At 41.0% G+C, this 18,687-nt stretch overlaps 1 protein-coding gene across 1 annotated transcript in view; it reads right to left on the bottom strand.

Moving 5' to 3' along the window:
- Nucleotides 1-1,392: 1,392 nt before the first annotated feature.
- The window catches only part of KDM1A (lysine demethylase 1A), a 43,764-nt gene continuing 26,469 nt past the window's right edge, over nucleotides 1,393-18,687 (bottom strand). Inside the window, exons 10-20 of the mRNA XM_027666503.1 lie at nucleotides 15,464-15,606; nucleotides 14,853-14,943; nucleotides 13,998-14,132; nucleotides 11,958-12,031; nucleotides 11,174-11,285; nucleotides 10,680-10,812; nucleotides 9,841-10,028; nucleotides 9,307-9,421; nucleotides 5,217-5,344; nucleotides 4,732-4,878; nucleotides 1,393-3,706 (exon numbers count right to left, since the gene is read on the bottom strand). Of these exons, the coding sequence (XP_027522304.1) occupies nucleotides 3,521-3,706; nucleotides 4,732-4,878; nucleotides 5,217-5,344; nucleotides 9,307-9,421; nucleotides 9,841-10,028; nucleotides 10,680-10,812; nucleotides 11,174-11,285; nucleotides 11,958-12,031; nucleotides 13,998-14,132; nucleotides 14,853-14,943; nucleotides 15,464-15,606 (1,452 nt within the window). The 3' untranslated portion in view covers nucleotides 1,393-3,520. The remainder of the gene's footprint in view (nucleotides 3,707-4,731; nucleotides 4,879-5,216; nucleotides 5,345-9,306; nucleotides 9,422-9,840; nucleotides 10,029-10,679; nucleotides 10,813-11,173; nucleotides 11,286-11,957; nucleotides 12,032-13,997; nucleotides 14,133-14,852; nucleotides 14,944-15,463; nucleotides 15,607-18,687) is intronic.

Below are 18,687 nucleotides of genomic sequence, written 5' to 3'. Positions count from 1 at the left end.
TTAGGTCATTTTTTTTCCCTTCGCTCTCTGGGAAAGCAGATCCTTGTTGTCAGGTTTCGGGGACTTGGCGGGAAGCCAGCTCGAAACTTGTACACACACCATCCAAGCTCACAGACAGCACCAAGTCAGGCACAGCAGCCGCAGCTATTTCCCCTCAAAAAAGCCAAATAAAGCAGTCATGTTTTTATCAGGTGGTAGCCTTGACTCCACAAGGAAGGGAAGGCCTGTTCATTCTTTTCAGACTGGAGTGTGTCCAGAGAAGGGCAACAAGGCTCTGAAAGGTCTAGAAAAACATGTCTTATGAAGAATGGCTGAGGGAGCTGAGTTTGTTTTCTGTGGAGGAGGCTCAGGCTGGTCTCTTCTGCCATGCCTGCGGTGAGAGCACCAGAGGAAATGGCCTTAAGCTGAGATGGGAGATTCAAATGGGATATTAGAAAAAAATGTTTCACTGTTCCAGTGGTCAGGCATTGGAATAAGTCGCCCAGGGAGGTGGTGGAGTCACCATCCCTGGTGGTCAAGAGGCACCTGGTTCTGGTGCTGGGTGATGTGGTTTAGGAGTTACAGTGGTGGTGCTGGGTAGATGGTTGGACTGGATGACCTTGTAGGTCTCTTCCAACCTTAATGATTCTATGACTCTTAAGAAATGAGATAAAGCCAAGTAGGCTTGAACATGACTCCTGGAAGGAGGTGGAGGCTCAGACAAGACCATCCTTACTGTTTCCTTCATGCTCTTCCACTAGTTCCATGCTCTCAGGTGGAGTTTTTCCAAGTGTCCTCGGGCTTACCAAAATCTTACCAGCTGCAGCCATTCCCATCCCAGGCCAGACTCCAGGACCTCCTTTCAAGAGCAACTTGGCTATCCTTTCTCTTCAAATGGTCCAGCTACCTCCAGAACTGTAGTGAGTTGCCAATAAATGGTAATTTGTTTTCTTTGAAAGCTGCAGCATCTCAGCTGCTTCTTAAAACAGGCAGAGTCTGCACACTTCAACCATGAGGACCTGCAGGTCATACCCACCCCAAAACCCAGGTAAGTGATATTCTAAATCCTTACCCATTCAACAGGCACGTTCCCTCTGCTGACCCAAAACAAGCACAGAGCACTGTAGAGACTGGGAGATTCCGGTCCCTCTGGGCCAAGGGGCACACAGGAAACACTAGAGGGAGTGTGCAAGGCTTAATGAAGGCCAACAGAGCACATGGGAGTACCATAGTCACACTCAAATCCACACTGCGTCCTCCACCAACAGCTCAGAAAGCACTGGCTCCTGTTGCTGAGCAGAGATTCAGCAGTCCGATGCTTATGGTGTAGCTGCAGTGATAGCAACTCACGCTTGCCTCAGACCATGCAGAAGTGGCCTGGTACTTGTCTGGAAAAAGACATCTTTGACTACATTAAGTTCAGGACTATTTTATTTTCTAGTGGGCCTGAAGTGCTTTTAAGAGTTTCTGACACTTTGCTAGAGCACGCAGGATGTCACGACAGAGATGGCACCATCATGAATCCCAACAGCAAACCACCCTACAAATATGGAGACCCAATTACATGGCATAGCACCCCAATTCTCTTCCCATCTTCAGTCAGAGTAGCCAAAAGGAGCTCAGCTGTTGGTGGATTTTAAAAGTCTGTCACATCTGTCATCCTGGAACAGGTTTCCCTGGTGTTGATGAGCATAAGGCAGGGACTCCTGAGTTTCAAATTACTCCCCATTTACTCTCCGTCACCCTCAGACACTCCTCCTCCATGCCTTGCTGGACTTTCAAGTCCTGCCCCCCTTCAGTGACAGTTTTCTGACCAACCATCTCTCTTGTCCCTGGAAGGCACAGCAAGAATGAGTGATGTTGCTCAATACTATCCCTTTTCACCAAGGGCTCAAGTAGCAACAACATTTGCGAAGTTAGAGACCTGAGGAAGGTAACACTGATTTAGATGGGAGGTTTGGCATAAAGGGTCTCCCATGGCACCAAATCCAACCAACTTCCAACGGGCTTAGTCCTTGACACCTCCAATCTGTGTCCCCTTCATAGCCTATTACTCCGGCCACATGAGCCATTTCTCACGGCTTGTCAGAAGGACCGGCTATGGAGACACCTGCTCGCAGACCTCAACATGGCAGGAGAAAGCAACCACAAGACATGGTCAGGATGAATGATCTCCTGCTGCAAAGAAGGATATACAAGAAAACAGTAGAAGCAATGATGACAGAAGATGGAGAGTCTGTGGCCAAAGACAACAGAGCCAGAAACGAGCAAGGTCTGCAGTCGTGCCTCTGTGTGTATTTTCTTCAGAAAGAACCATGGGCAGTGTAATTGTAGATGGATAAGCATGGAACAAGAGAAGGCATCAGAACAGAAGGTGCAAGGGCAGAAGGAAGTTGGGATAGACTGCACATATACAGACATGGGGTCAGAGAATGAGAACAGGAGCACTGAAGAGCAGAAAAGCCAGTGTGGACAGAGACCGCAGCTAGGTGAGACAGACCATAAACTGCAGAAAAAGGAGGATGAGAAAAGTTCAAGAAATAAGAAAAGTCTAATGGGGAAAGAAAGGAGAGGGAAAAAAGATCTAAATGCTTACATAAAACTGCTCTGTGCAATGAAAAGAAAACTCTATTGTGCTTGTGATGAATTTTAAGAAGGGGAATACATGGAAGAGCAGCCAAATCGAAGTGATTTTCAGAAGCATAGTGGCAGTTGCAACATCGTCTCATCAGTCTGGCAGAAACAAAGCCAAGAGGTACAGAGTAAATACCTGCACTAAGCAGAAGTCAAGAACTCAGGTCTTTCAGTTAACTTCCTATCTAGTCAACTCTCTCTATATATAAACAAATGCTAATATTTTTTTCTAGTTTTTAACTTACAAATATGCAATTCTGTAGATTTCTTTTGTTGAAAGTATTTAATAAAACAATATGCTTAGCATGCTCAGTGATACCAACTTACTCTCTACAACAGGATGCAGCTGGTGTAGCAGCCAATGGACCATTTTGGAGGGATGTGATTTGCTGTTACTGGTAGGTAAACAGTTGCTCCAAATTCTCAAAACCACACAGGAATAGAATTGGTCAAAAATATTAGTCATCAAAACAAAACCATAGAAAAACCACAAAGAAGTTTACATAAATTCTACACTAAGTTACTATTTGTAGCAACCAGCTTCTAGAGGGCCTTGTGCAATTACCAAACTGTAAATACACACACAGGTAGAAAAAAATCCCATCCTAAAAAACCTCCAGCTACAAGCCTGACTTTCAAAAAGTACCTGCAGAATTAAAGTCCCTCACCAGCTTCACAGTAAAGGATTCTGTTTACACTGTCCCTTCAAACAGCTCTAAGGTTTTTAGAAGGCTGCCAAGCCAAAGGTTCAGCGAGCTTCTGTAAGGCCATTCTCACACAAGTGTTGTACAGTAACTCAGGGTCCTCTCAGCAGACTCTGCTAGAGACTACATAAGTATCTCCATCCCAGAGTCCACAACAGTAGCACTGTGGGCTTCGCACCCTCTTCTGAGGCCTCCCGCTCCCCTCACATGCTGGCAGCCTGCTGCGGGGGCACGCCGGGCGCGGGCTGGCGCGGCAGCGTGTACATGGCCCCCAGGAACTGGTCGGCGATGCGCCCAGCCTCCCGCAGCCCGCTCAGCAACGCGCCATGCACCGTCGCGGGGTAGTTGCGAATGGTGTGTTCTCCCGCGAAGAAAAGGCGTGGAACGGGCTGGGGGACAGAGAGCACTGTTAGGGTTTGCTCACGTTCCTTCAGATCCTGCAGCAAATGATACTTTAAGGATGTTAAAAGTCCTCAAATCACAACACAATCTCCATTAACATGAAGGTGGGGTATATAAAATAGTCTCCAATTAAACTATTTTAACCCGTGTACAAATTACCAAGAAAATAAAGCTCTACTCAATAAGCAATGTTTGCAGAGCCAGAGAAGCAGAGAAGTGTCATGTCCCAGCTGTATCGAAACAGCATTTGCATACTGTATCTGTAACTCTCCAGTCAAACTGTCAAAACGTATTTAGGAAGAATGGTTTCTGATCTTGGTACATGAACTCTAGCACAGTTAGCAAACAAAAACTTTAGCAATTCACTAAAATCAGCAGTTTCTCTTTGAGGCCTAAAGCAACTATCTACAGAATCATAAAACGTAGGAGAAAAACAAGTATTCATGTATTTCATTCTGCAAGGAATCACTTTATCCATAGCTGAGTGTATTAAAGACTTGTATCATTAGAACAAGAACCCAAATAAAGCTAAAGCTACACACCCTTTTCTGGCAGCGCTTTCAAGAGTGGCTGTTGCTTTCAAACTTCCATCTGCTCAACATGAACTGGAGATAACTCCTGCCTTCATTGTGTTTGCCCCCTATTTGGGACAGACCTTTCGATTCCTGGTCATCTCACTCTGGCCTTCACCCTCCTTCAAATCACTACAACTCACTTAAATATGGTGATGGACAATAAAAATACAGAGGATGAAACACACGTGCAATACTAAATACTCCGTTCAGACATTACCACACTGACTTTTTGAATAAAAATGCTCTTTTTTTTAGCAAACAAATCACACCAAACCTGTGATGGCAGAACTCATGGATGGAAAAATTATTTTACAGGTTTTAATAATTCATCATAAGATGCAAGTTATCTAAACTCGTGTCTAGATATGCATGCAAATTACTCAGAGAAATCATCCTATTTTGAACTTTTTCTAAAAATAACTGAAACATATTCTCACCTGTGGAGCACCTGGAATGGCTGGCCCTGGAGTAATTGGCTGAGCCATCAAATCATAGTCATTTCCAGAGGATCCAGCTGCTACATAGGAGTACGATCCCCGGGCCCATGGGTCGGCACGCCAGCGGGACACCACGGTCTCTTTAGGCTGAGACAAGACAGGAACTTCAGTTGTTGAGACAGTGTAAGTTCTACAGTTTGTGCCAAATACAAATGATGCAAATTGCAACAATATAAGGAACAAAGTCCTTCGGTTGACGCTAATGGTGGAATTTCATGTTTATATTCTAACACACACTAAACTAAATCTTTCGTGGTGATTCCTTAATCCTTCCCAATATATCACCAGACCCTGCTACACATAGCTTCTCAACTGGAACTCACACCCACTGTGTATATACTACTTCCTTTGTTTCTTCTCCCATTATCAACATGATGACAATGCACCTTCCTACTCCTTCAGCCCAAGCCGCTGCCTGTACTGACCTGGGGCACAGCGCTGCTGCCAAATATGCCTTTGAGAATAGCAAGGCACCGACCAACAATGACATCATCACTGATATTCTCCATGATCCCCGCTGCTTCTCCTGCTACTAAGGCCAACAAAATTGGTGCTGCGGGGGGTGGGGAAGGAGAGAGAAAAAAAACACTTCAATTACTGAAATCGAACATTTTAATCAGACAAGTTGGACTTGGCTATCCAAGATCTGCAGGTAAGTCACAAGGTTAGAAACTAAACAAATCCAACAAAAGTAGTCCTAAATCTTCCAGTATCGTGTCAAAATAACAAAAGGAAAATGTATTTATATATGCCATGGTGCTATTTAGAATTATCAAGAGAACTGATGTATTACAAAATAAATACACACATCAGGAAGCACAGTAAGCAGAAGAGAGGATTTCTTCAGTTAAGATATCACTTGTTTGACACAGAAGCATCCACTGGGATTTAACACCCAACTGTGCTGCATTTAAGGGAACTCAGTAACTTCCAAACAGTCTAATTGAGGCATGATTAACTGCAGCAGAGCAGTTGAGTTATCAGTGTAAGTACTTCCCTCATACAAATATTTAGATTTCCTTTTTACCAAAGAACATTCACATTAAATAATCTCAATGGAGTGAAAACAATGAGCAGTAGAACAATTTCCAGTAAAGAAGCAATTCTGAGAAGAATTCAGAAGTCAAATGGACAGGTATCAAATAACTCAGCAGCCATGAGACGCTGTGGTTAAGAGCAGTAATGTGATTCCAGGATATACACGAAAGAGATTATGTTGTTTTCCCTCTGGCCAGCTGCGATTAAGAGTAAGCTCACATTCCTAGTAGTCACAAAGTCACAGAAAATTTTAGGTAAGTATTGAAGAAACACCAAAATAACTCAGGGGCAAGAAACAGGTATTTACAAGTGATTCAGATCTCAGCACAGTTACTTAATGAAAACTCTCTCAGTTGATCTTTCTCCTCCTGGAGGTATTTATGAACTCTTAAATTTAGCAAAGAAAATACTACAACTAGAAACAGACATCAAGCATGTTGAAATGGAAAATAAAGTCCCTGTTAAAAACCTGGTTTTAACTTTTGTACAAGTTTCCAATGTGATTAGTGAATTTGTTCTGTCCTGGTATAGATGAAGATCTCCTGGTGTACATTCCCATCAAGGCCTTAAAGACAACTGGGAGAAGTTCAGCTTCAATACACAGGTTGAAATACCCAATAAAGTATTCTGGTTAAAAACAAAAGCCTTTGAAATTCTGATAATTACACTACTTAAGACACAATTAAGACACTTAAATATGTGGGACTAGAGAAAAAAGATACAGGATTGCTCCTCTAATTTAACTCAATTTTCTGAAAGATTAAGGCCAGTCTTTCAAACAATTGAAGGAAAGAACAAAAAACTGGTTTCCTATCATCCATAGGCATTGGGGATTTTTTTTGTCATTTCAGCAGCCAAGTCTTTCCTAGTTTGCCATCCCTGACACAATGAGATCCTGAACGTCTTAGCAACTATTCAGTCAACATATTTTTTCTTGATGGAACAACTATGTATTCAAAATGCAGCTTCCAGTGAATTTTTCTCTGAAAACTTGTATCCAGACAACCCCAAAATATTTCTATGGAAATCCTTCCTTTTTTGTAAGCATTTATCTAGACCTGAAAATACTGCTATTCAGCCACCTGGTAAGTTCACAACTGTAACAGAAAGGCAGATGGCTGTAGCAGAACAATTACTATTTTGCTATGCAAATACTCAAGTGCTGCTCAGAAAAGCTTCTTGTATGACCAGCACGTGTCACTGCTCCCCAAGAAATTCTCTCCTTGAGGCAGTGATGTTTACTAAGCCTTGATACCAAATACCAAGAACACGGTTTAGCCAGAGATCAGCAATCACAGAGATATGATGATGAGGCCCATTCTCTATCTCATCTCTAGGAAAAATAGAAGAGTCAGGCAAGAAAACAGAGACTGAAACATTACAGGACTTCCAGAAAACACTGAACACTTCTGCCAGGCGTTCCTCTGCCCTGTGGATGGAGTTTCTCCATCTTCACAGCTATGACAATAACCCAAGAGTGTGGCAGAGCGAGAGGCACCAGCAGCATGGGTCAGCTGCTCTGGGCTAGCCACAGCATTCCTGAGCCAACAGGTGTTCTCAGCAGGCATTACCCTGGGCTAGACTGAAACCACTGGGAGGACTCCTGTCTGACCTGTAACAGGGCACACAGTACAGACAGGTGCAGTCTATTTACCTGATCCATTCCCCCATATATCTTTAAACACTTCTCAGAGACCAACTGGTCTCTGACAACCCAAGGAGTTCATGCAGCATATGCTGCGATAATTCTATCTTCTGCTACACTTCTTGTTTCTGAATTAATAACTTCTTCCATCAGTTTACAGAGTTTCTGCCTAAAATACTACAGCTACAGAAATACAGACTATGACAGCAATAAACAGCAGCTTCACAAGTTCAGTCAGGTCTACTTCAATATTTCAGTCTAACCACCTTAACTGCCTCCCAACTATCCACAATAAATGGTAATTGTTGTTTTCAATTTCAGCCACCTGACTTGTGCTTCAGCATGGGGTTTTACCGCATTGCTGTTTTATTTCTACCTGCTCTGCCTACTTTCATGAGAAAGAAGGGTTTGAACCTAGCAGCAAAACCTTTCTATGTGACATGGTCCTTCCACCTTAAACCAAAACCTCCACACTACTGGTTAAGGATGTAATAAAGCCATCCTAAAGCCACAAAAGCCACATGAACAGCCTTGCTATCCAAGGCTCATTACTTGTATTTCTCCAGTGAAGTCTTATCAAACATTTTTACAATTCAATACCCCAGAAAGGCACTGTCCTTGCACAGTAATTTTTTTGCAGTTAAAAGAAAAATCTGGCTTGCCTATGACAGAAAGGAAGAAAACCGCCTGGTCATCTGCAAGACAAATATATCTCATTTAATAGGCTCACTGTATATACACTTTTGCTTTTAGTCTGGTATATGGCAATAAAAAAACAGTATGCTTACTGCAGAGATCTCCTGACAATCTATTGTGGCAGCATCAGCTGCAGATAAACCAAAACTACTAATGGCAAAGTTCATCTGTAGAAACTGGCAAAGCAATCAATACCTTTTGGCTACTTAAGCATTTTCTAAAGAGGAGTTCTAAAATTATCTGTCAGTCTGAGACCCATAGTTTACAGTCACAACTAGTTTGCTGCTCAAAACAGGAACCAAGGTCATCCATTCAACAAACTGGAGACCCCACAGCTTGCCTGGGGGGGCACACTGCAGCTTAACCATGTGGATGGGCCTGCAGCTCATCAAGCTGGAATGGCATTGCTCAGCAAGAGGAACAGAGCTATCCCAGAGCCTCCAGTCTGTTCCACTGAAATCCAGATGTTTAGTACTCCAAAGGCTGCACTGTACTCCCCAACAAACTGAAGGAGTATAACTTCTAAGTATTGAGTTCTGCACTCAGCCACTTAAAGGAATACACAGATCAATAGCAACTCTTACATCTGAAAAAAGTGTAAGTTATCAAGTGGCCAGAGAAAAAACTCAATTTCAAATACACTTATGAACTAAGAAATGGCTTTTAATTCAGAAATGCTGCAGTGACAAATCACCTTTCCTTGGAGAACTCAATGCACCCTCCTGACAAAGTAGATAATTAGGACAACACTGGAAGTTGAGTGGTTCCAGAATACCAGTGGCAACTAATAGATGCTTAATGGAAGGTAACGCTGAGTGAGTCACAGGACAACTCCACCAAAGTGTAAGACAATAAAGTAGCTATAGAAGTGCAAGTGTTACAGTAGACAGTCGTAATGCAATTTAACAGGCACAGCCTGGAATCTAGCATCAGTAAACTCACATTCAGCTATGTGCTGCCCTAATTTACTACAGAACTGTTTGCAGTCAGTGCTGCTCTCTGCTTCCATTTGTCTTCCTACAATACTACCTTCTTATCATATCCATATGAGAACACTGACAGCATCTTAAAACATCTTTTCTAGATCTGAAACTACACAAATGAGACTCGTAAAAGTAGACATGCACCACAGGTACCTTTGTACAGGTTCCAAAAGAGGAAAAGTTCTCCTCTGCTTGCAGTAGTGCTCCCAACATGGCCAAACAAATTGACACTCGGATCCCAGAAGACACGATCAAAACATAACACAACCTAGAAAGAAAGAGTATCAACAGTTAGGAGAAGAACTAAGGACAGAAGAAATAAAGACAACTGCATTCATTGATGTTTATATCACTGGACAGGTCAAGAAAGGGAAATCTGGTGAATATATACTGCATGTACACAGGTGTGTGCCTACACTGCTTTCCCACAGGTTAGGGTGCTCTCATAGTTTACCAATTTGCTGGTTAACAAGATCCAGCAGATCTACTTCTGCAATTTCACTCTTTAAAACCTGGAAAATAGAGAGGAGGTCCTTACAGTTCTTCAGACAAATTTCATCATCAAACCCTAGCAAAACAGCCATGGGAAAGACATTCTTCCTCTTCACCACCACATATTCCACCCACATTTCAGATTTTACCCATGGCAACCCCTGAACTACTGCAGTTTCCTCAGCGACAGCTCACCTTGTTCAGGTTGCCAAATCCCATACGCTGCACTGCAGAAGTTTTCCACTCTGGAAGAGGTGGCACAAACTGAACTGCTGGAGGCTGCTGTTTCAACACTCCTAAGGGCAGAGTGCACAGCACAGCATCACACTTATAAATGAAGGTCTGGCTGGTAGATCGCGTATTTACAGCTATTACTTCACAGCCTGGAAAGGGGAGAGAAAAACAATTTAATAGGCCAGGAAGCAAGAGCACTGGATTAAAAATTAAAGAAACTACCATAACCACATTAGAAAATATTTTGTTTATTGAGAGAGCTTTACACTAACAACTGCTTAACTTGCAGGCAAGTGAATGTTACTGACCACTTAGTTCCACTGCAGAAAAGGTAATTAATACAGCATCTGAAAATGGCCTTAACTGGGATAAGCCTAAAAGTTCATCCAGTAAATGATATTTAAAGATACGCATAAATAAACAGCAAGTAGAGAGTGAGCCTCTCATTGCATTGCTCTCCCAGCTCACAGTTTCCCAAGCCTAATGTTTTGAAAAACAACAAAAAGATACATTCTTCCATTATATTAATTTATATTTTTAATACCAGTTTCTGTGGCACCAAGCCTTAAGCAGTCTCAGACCACTTACTCCAAATGCTTTGATTGATGATGTAAAGAAATAAAAGAACGAATGTGAACAATCAGTAAATACAACTGAAATGGGCTATGTCAAATGAGTCATAGAAATAAGCAAAAAAACATTCAAGACAAATAAATCTCTAACAACTTTCTACACAATAATCCCAATAACAACCATGTCTGTTTATCTAACCCCAAATGTATAATGGAGGTTTCACATACCTGATGCTGTATAGCGAACCTGTCGAACTGCTGTGTTTAATTTAATATCCAACCCTTCTGCCAAGGCTACAGGCACACAGGAATATCCATTCCTCACAGTCAAGTGACTGCCTGTGAATTCAAAGTCATCATCCTAAAATAAAGAGGCATAAATTTATAATGAAGTCCCCTAAATCAAGAGAAAATAATGAACAACTCTACACAATGGAAAAATTCTTTCAAGAGTCAAATAAATGTGAAATCCCTTCTGGTTATTAGTCAGGTAACAAGTATAGAAACTTTCAGCAGACTACCATTAAAGATTGGTTTGGCACTAACAAAAAGCTGTCTGGAATTTCATCAGCAAATAATCATCACGTAAGAATTCACTATCTACACAAAAGCAGACAGGACCTAACAGTTAGAAACTATTAATACTGAGAAACTTTCATGAGAATGAAATAAAATAGCTGAAGTTTTTAGTAAATTGCTGAATAAATACACTGAATACCTACCTGGTCCCAGTGCTTCAGTGAAAGTGTAGAGAGGGGTGTAGCATTAGCAAATTCTAGGTTTGCAAAATGCCAGTCAAGTATTTGTCTGTCTCTTGATGACAAATAAACATCGCTAGAAAAAACAAAGATAACACATCCAGTTTGCTAGAGGATGTTGTAAATGCATTGCTTCTGAAAATTTCTCCTCAAACAAAAATGATTGTTTCCCTCCTTGGTGAAGAAATAAAAACATAAACAACACAAGCAGATTCTGTTTCAAACATTTGGACCTCCTTCATGAAAGCTGAGGATCAAACCCCAGCAAATTCAGATTTTTAAAGCAGAGTTCATACTCTAGGGGGAAGCTACAAACTTAACTTTAAAAATAAAACAGGTTACATAAGTAATGGCTTAAGTAGTATGCATAAAGACAATGACAAAAAAACCTAGTAAAATCACACAGAGCACAGAACAGAATAATAATTCTTTGCCAAAATAAGTAGGATTGTATGCTATCATTACTGACAGGGATTTCAGGTCTCAAAGGCCTCTTGAGATCAGGCACTGGTTACTGTCAGGATTCCTACTGAATCGCCCTAGCTCAGAAACATCTTCTCTGCTCCAGTCACCTCTAAAAAAAGAAGAAGTTGAGTTCTAAAGCTGAGGGAGCTCAAACTCCATGTTTGTACCTTCCTAACCCCTTGAGTTACCATAATTAAAGCATACTATAGCAATTTTTGAAACTCACAGAAAAGTAGTAAAAGAATTGCTTTCCTGAGTATTTTTTTTTAGTTTGTATCTTTACCTTGGTGGATTGGCTTCCAGTTCTTGTAATTTCTCTTCCAGCTTTCCTTGTGTTTCTGCCAATTCATCATACTCCTAGTAAAATTAAAAGCTAACATTAAAATCAGTTTACATGTAAAAGGATTTGAAGACATCATGTAGCATCAGACTGGACCTAATCTCAAGAGAAATTACTGTAAGATTCATGGATTTAGTGGAAGCTAAATCAGGTTTGTTATTTTTTTTCAACATTTAATCCAGCATATTTTGCTCTTCTGCTGTTTGAATATACAGAACTCTGTACCACACTGCAGAAAATATTAGTCTGGTGATATTTTAGGAATTCAGACACTCAGATTTGAAGGTCCCTTACAGTCCTGATATTTTAAGGGTTCCTGTGGTTCTGAAAGCTTCATATTCCACAAGATGTTTCTTCTATTTTTCTTTCTCTCCTAAAAAATTATAGCTAATATTGAATATGGAGATTTCCAAAGCAGAAGTAACCATGCATAAAAGATAAAGACATGATCTAATTCAAGTTTCTTCCTGATTTTAAAAAACATTAGTAGAACTAGGTATAAAGGCAACAGTCATTTTCCTTCAAGGTAGAATAACTTGGAGTGTCCAACAAAAGCAACAAGAGCACAAAGCTGTTCACTGGTGACAAAATCGGAGAGCCACTACTTATGTATACACACGCAAACTGAGCTTCCAAATAAAGGTACATATCTTCAGTATCTGAAAAATGATCCTTGGTTCTACCTGACCTGGGTTAGCAAGAGGTCTGTCAGTATCTGTCTTAGTTACAGGGGTTGGGACCAGTTTGTCACTATGTGGGTATAACCAAAACTTGTATTCTACATCCTCTATGTCACTTACGATGGACTGTTATTAACTGGATATTTTGCAGCAGCTGCCCAGGGTACACCTCAGGCTACAAGCTGGGTGTTAAAGAAACCCTGTGAGGCAAGGGACTGTTCTTTTGTTTGCAAACCAGTGACTCAGCTGTGACAACTCCTCTCCGGAAAGGGATTAACACCTTCACACGCAGCCTGAGGGGTCATCTCTGCTAATGGGCCACAATGGGCTGGCATAATGGGCAGCTGGAACACCTAGGCCATCAGAGATTCCAAAAATATCCCATGACTCAGAGAGTTAAATTATCCATTGTGAAACTCTCCGCCCTGGGGGAGGTAATGGGCATTCTCATCTGAACTTGAGCATATATAAACTTTGAGTTTTGGGACTTCTGGTACCACTCGTTGGATCCAGAGGAGGACCAGAACTTTGACAGAACTGCGACCATCATCTGGACCAACAGGTGTTCTTTTCCTTTTACTTTGCACCCAGAGGGGCCACGTGGTGGTCAGCACAGGGGCTAATGAACACTGTTCTGTTCTTGTCCCAGAGTGCTGGGTTATACATCTGTTTTTGTGGGTTAAAACCAGGTTTTCTCTGTATCACTGTATTGTAATCTTTTTAGTAAATTGTAACTCTGACTTGTAATCTCTCTTGAGTTGGGTTCATTTCTCCCAAAGGTTTACCTTTAAACCAGCACAATATCATAGAACAGTTTTTGAGGCTTCCTTTTTAAAGCACATTTCTACATCAAGATACCCCCAGAGAGGGCCAACTAACTCTGCTTGTCAAGATAGAGCTCTGTACATAATAATCTTTGGATAGAAAGAAGTCTTTTATTCAATAAACCACCTTCTTTATCTTAGAGAAAAGGTATTTCTCTTCAAATGCCGATTTTATTTCCAGACTGTTGTGAGACCCAGCTGTACCAAAAGATCAAGCCTGACATAAAATTTCACCTTCAAAACATTAAGTGCTGTCTGACACGAGCCAGCGCAGACTGTTACTCAAAACTGAGTTTTCAACATGCTAATACTCCCCACTTAAAAGTACTCTATGCAGCCCTATCAGTGTTACTACCACATTCTCTTGAAAGCACTGGATCAGAGCAAGAGATGTGGAAACATTTACATTGGTTAATTTTACCTGGCTGCTGAAGTCCTCAGGAAGCAGACAAACATGCTATATGTATGTCATCCTTTACCTTGCAAAGTGCAGTCAGATCTCTGTGTTTGCTTTTCACAAGGAATTCCGCTGTAATATCCCGAGGTGGCTTCACCTCTGATGCTTCCTTATACTGCTGATGAAGTTCTTTAATCTTCTCTTTTAAATTCACCATCTTTTCAGACAGAGCGAGAAAAGGAAGAAAGAGAGGGGAAAAAAATATGTGGAAAGTTAGATTTCAATAAGTTACTGTGTAAAATCCATATTCACCTCAAGCTATGCTATTATACTGAAGAGATTTCCAGGTTTTGGCAGATGTTACTTACATGCAATTCTACCTCCAAGAAACGATAATAAATACCACCAACCCCCAAACAACATGGCTTAAACCCAACATTGATTTATTACTAATTATGTTGCAGATAACTTAATATTAGAGTTGTCTACAAAATTTTTTCATTTGAAAAACTTCCACAGAGAAGAAAATATGTCACCTACCACAAGCAAAAGTATCGGAAGGAGGTCTAACCCAGTGTTTCGTATTATGAATCAGATTTGTAATAAAGACAGTACACATTTTTAAATAACCTCTCAAAAGCTTCAGCCATTATCAGCATCTCTAAAGGAAGCTACGAAACATCACAGTTTATAAAGTCTGTCCTCTTCCTTTCTTTTCCTGTATTTACATTTTATGGTTTTCTGCCTAATCAATTATGTTCCTCCTCAAGAAGGAGCCCTGTCCTAACAGGGCTTCTAAGCAGGTCTTAAGCAAAGAGGTATTTTAAGAACAGCATAAATAGCAACTTTCTGGTATTTTTCTTTGGACATCTTTGTAAATTTGGCACTTTCTCAGGAACACAATGCTATTGTCTTATTCTAAATGTCATCATCTGACCTTGTTAAGAAGATCTTTCAATTCTTCCTGTGTTTTCACAATTTTTTTCCAGTGTTCTATCTGCTCATCCTTCACATGCTTCTCCTGCAATCTGGAAAAGGTGATAAGTGAAAGTCAGTTCAGCAGAAAATCCTTCTGTTAAAGAGAACTCATTATCACAATCAAATTAGTAGAATGCAATAAAAGTATTTGTCATGGGATATTTTAGTTAATACTTGTATGACAACTGGAAAATTGATACAAGTTTCTGTAAATAAGGGATACATGACTAGCTAAATGTGAGTTTGAAGTCACCTGCTATTATTAAAGGCCATTACAATTGCCATTAGCTTTCAAGTAATGTAAGTGGGCTGTATGCACACTGAGTCAAGTATCCACTATTCATCACTGCAGCAATGATTTTCAGTAAACTTTCAAGAAGAGAGATTTGCTCTGTGGCATATTTTTTTTCAATAAACAAGAAACACATATGCAAACAAGAGCTCAGCTGAGATCAAGCAGCTGTATTAAGAGGGTAATGCTTATCCTAGGAACATCACAATTGTTTCAGGCATTTTTGGAAATTCATTCACAAAACATGAAAGTCTACCACAAAGAGAGAAGTCACTTACTGTATGACAACCTCCAGAGCCTGACCTAGAGAGACAGGCTTATTATTGAGAACATTAAAATCCAGCTGATGACTGAGATAGGAAGTGGCTTCCAGTAGACGGTTAAATTCTTGCTCCACCATTTCATCTTTCTCTTTGGGAACCTAGGAGACAAAAGAACAAATGTTCTTAACCTATTAATAAATAATACAGTTGCTGAGAGTAGTCATTGTAAAGAGAAATTTAATAACCTCACCTCTCTCAAACAGTCAGACACCAAGGTCTGTACAATACAATGTCATTTTGTCAAAAGTCTGACCACAGTGTCAAACCACCATGACAACAGACTTCTCTTGTAAGAGGAAATTAAACCAACTAACGGGTTCACAAAGATTTCCTTATTGGAATGAAGGTGTGTTCAACATAGATACAAAAACTTGCCAAAAGACCACCCTGATGGTAGGATGGCTCTACACAATCACAAGTCTTTAAGAGGCTTGGTATAGCTCACTGAAGTAGCTAGGCTGTAATTTATCTTTTGGAGTGGTCAGTGTGACTAAGAACTACCAATCCATCTTTTCTAGGACAATGAAGGAAGCAGGACACTTCCAGAATCATGGTATTTGACTGTACTGATGATATTCAGTTAAAGAGTGTGTGCTGCCAGTGTGGAAATATCTGTTAGATGATGAGAATTCATGTGCTGGAAAGAGCAAACCTCACATCTGTTAAACCAAGTCTGGGTTAAACAAAGTATAGAGAGAAAACACTGACAAAGGGAAAGAACAGCACGAGGAGGAGAAAAAAGTATGCACTTCAGAAATACTGGGAAAGCTCCTGAATGTTTGCTAAACAGAACAAAAATAGCTTGAGAGGTCCTGTTAACAGCGCTAAGCCTATCCCTACAGCTTGATCGGATGTCTTGTTTCTAATTATTAAGCCCTAACTCAAAGGATACCCCGTGTTGACTAGGAAGTTCTATCGGTATCTCATTGCTCTAATTATGACTCTTCTCCCACTTTGCAGCTGGCCCCTCATTCTTGTGCCAGCGATTACCTTCCAGCCCTGTAGTCCTTCTTCTCTGGCATTTTCCCAGACTGAAACACCGAGGTTCACTATTGTCATACTTCATCTCTGCCTACATCCCATAAGCACCACAAGCTAACCTTTCCACCCGCCTGTACTAAGATGTTGATTCCCCCACTATTTTGTGGTGAAGTGTCTTAGAAACCCTGTACTGATCTGCAGGTGGCATATCCCTGGAGACTTAAAGCATCATGAAATGAGTTTCCCTATTTCTGATGCATCTCCATTTTTGAGAGGATTTTAAGAATGAAGATACCTCCCCCACCCCATGGCAGTCAAAGATTAGTGACTCACCTACTCTGCAATCCATGTAAGGTTCTCCTAGTTTCTTAATTCTCCTATCATTAAAGTTATTAGGCCTCAAAAATGAATGATCTCATTTTTTACACTATTATATTCTATTCTATGTCCACTATTCATTTCTCAAGATCATGTGCTTTTAAAACTTGATAAAAGTTTTGTCATACTGTAAACTCAAAAGCTGGAATATTACATGCAACAGCACTATGGAAGACACAGATTATATGATTACTGGAGCACAGATTATATTTTTAACTATATATGATGGTATTTCAAACTACCCCATACTTATCTTCAGTCTTGTTGCATCTACAATTTCAAGATGTAGATGCATGCTTACATTTCTGTTCATTTGTGAAAAATTGAGTATCTTCCCCAATGGCCTGTATCATATCGATCACCCAGATCAATACTGCTCCCCCTCAGTATTAAAGCTGAAACTTCTTCAGCCAGATCTGTACTTAAGATTCCTCCATGCTTGCCAGTCAATATTTGATAACAATTATGTAACTCCATATATATGTAAGAATATAACCTGTACCTACTATTGTCCAAAAACATTTGGGGTTGATTCTAGGTAGAACATGTATTTCATAATTATGAGACTATTTTCCTATGCATACCAGAAAGCTTCAACAAGGTTACTGAGCACAGCAGAGGCATAGGGAAGGCCTCAAATGGCAGTTCCTAAATGCAAACTTTTTTGTCACATTCCTGCGATACATCCACTGCTGAGTTAACCTTAGCATTCTAGTACCACACCTGAACACCAGGATCTACTTTAACTCAGTGGGTCCACACTACTGTGACCTTTCGAGTTTTTTAATGATAAAAAAAAAAGAGCTGAAAATGAAAAGGCTTGATCTAAATGATTTGTTTTCTAGGATACTTTCTTACAGTCAGTCCATAGATAAGTGATTCTACTTCTGAAGAGAAGACCCTGGGGACGGACAGGATGATGCTACAGCTTCTGTCTTAAGTAAAAGCCTCTTTCTGTGGGCCATGACTTGGTGTACGTGCCCAGTAGAAGACTCTGTGGAAAACAGGACTTGCTACTACTAAGCACTGCCTTAAGTTTGAACAGAGGCCCTCCACAGAGTTTCCAGAGGGCAGCAGCATCATGGAGTATACTAATAAAGACAAAATGAGCAACCCAAGTTGTAAACAAAGTTGTGTGGGTGTAACCCAACCTGTGTATTCTACACCCTCTGTCATTTCCCAGGAACTGTTAACAACAGATCATTTGCAGCAGCTGCCCAGAGCACACCTGGGTGTGCTCTGACCCCTCAGGCTATAAGCTGGGTGTTAAGAAGCCTGTGAGATAGGAGGATGTTCCTGTCCTCACACCAATGACTCAGGTGTGATGACTCCCCTCCGGGGAGGTCATCAGCACCTCCACACCCAGCCTGAGGGGTCATGTCTGCTAATGGGCCACCAAGGATTCCAAAAATATCTCACGACTCACAGTCACCCATTGTGGAACTCCCCGCCCTGGGGGAGGTACTGGGCATTCCCACTCAAACCTGAGCGTATATAATCTTGGGGTCTTGGGACTTCTGGTACCACTCGTTGGATCCAGAGGAGGACCAGAACCTCAACCAGGCTGCAACCACTGCTCTCGACCAGATTGTGACCAGCACTCTCACCAACAGGCCTTTCTTTCCTTTTCCTTTGGACTCAGGGGGACCATGTGGGGCTCAGCATGGGGGCCAACAAACACCATTCTGTTCGTGCCCCAGGGTGCTGGGTTATACATCTGGGTTTTGTGGGTTAAAACCAATTGTTTGTCCGTATAATTGTATTTATTGTATCATTTTTATTAAATTGTAACTATGACTTATAATCTCTTTTGAGTTGGG

The sequence above is a fragment of the Corapipo altera genome, unplaced genomic scaffold (assembly GCF_003945725.1).
Source record: "Corapipo altera isolate COAL_440 unplaced genomic scaffold, ASM394572v1 92, whole genome shotgun sequence".
Classification (NCBI taxonomy): Eukaryota; Metazoa; Chordata; class Aves; order Passeriformes; family Pipridae; genus Corapipo; species Corapipo altera.
This window is presented reverse-complemented; position numbering and strand designations above follow the sequence as displayed.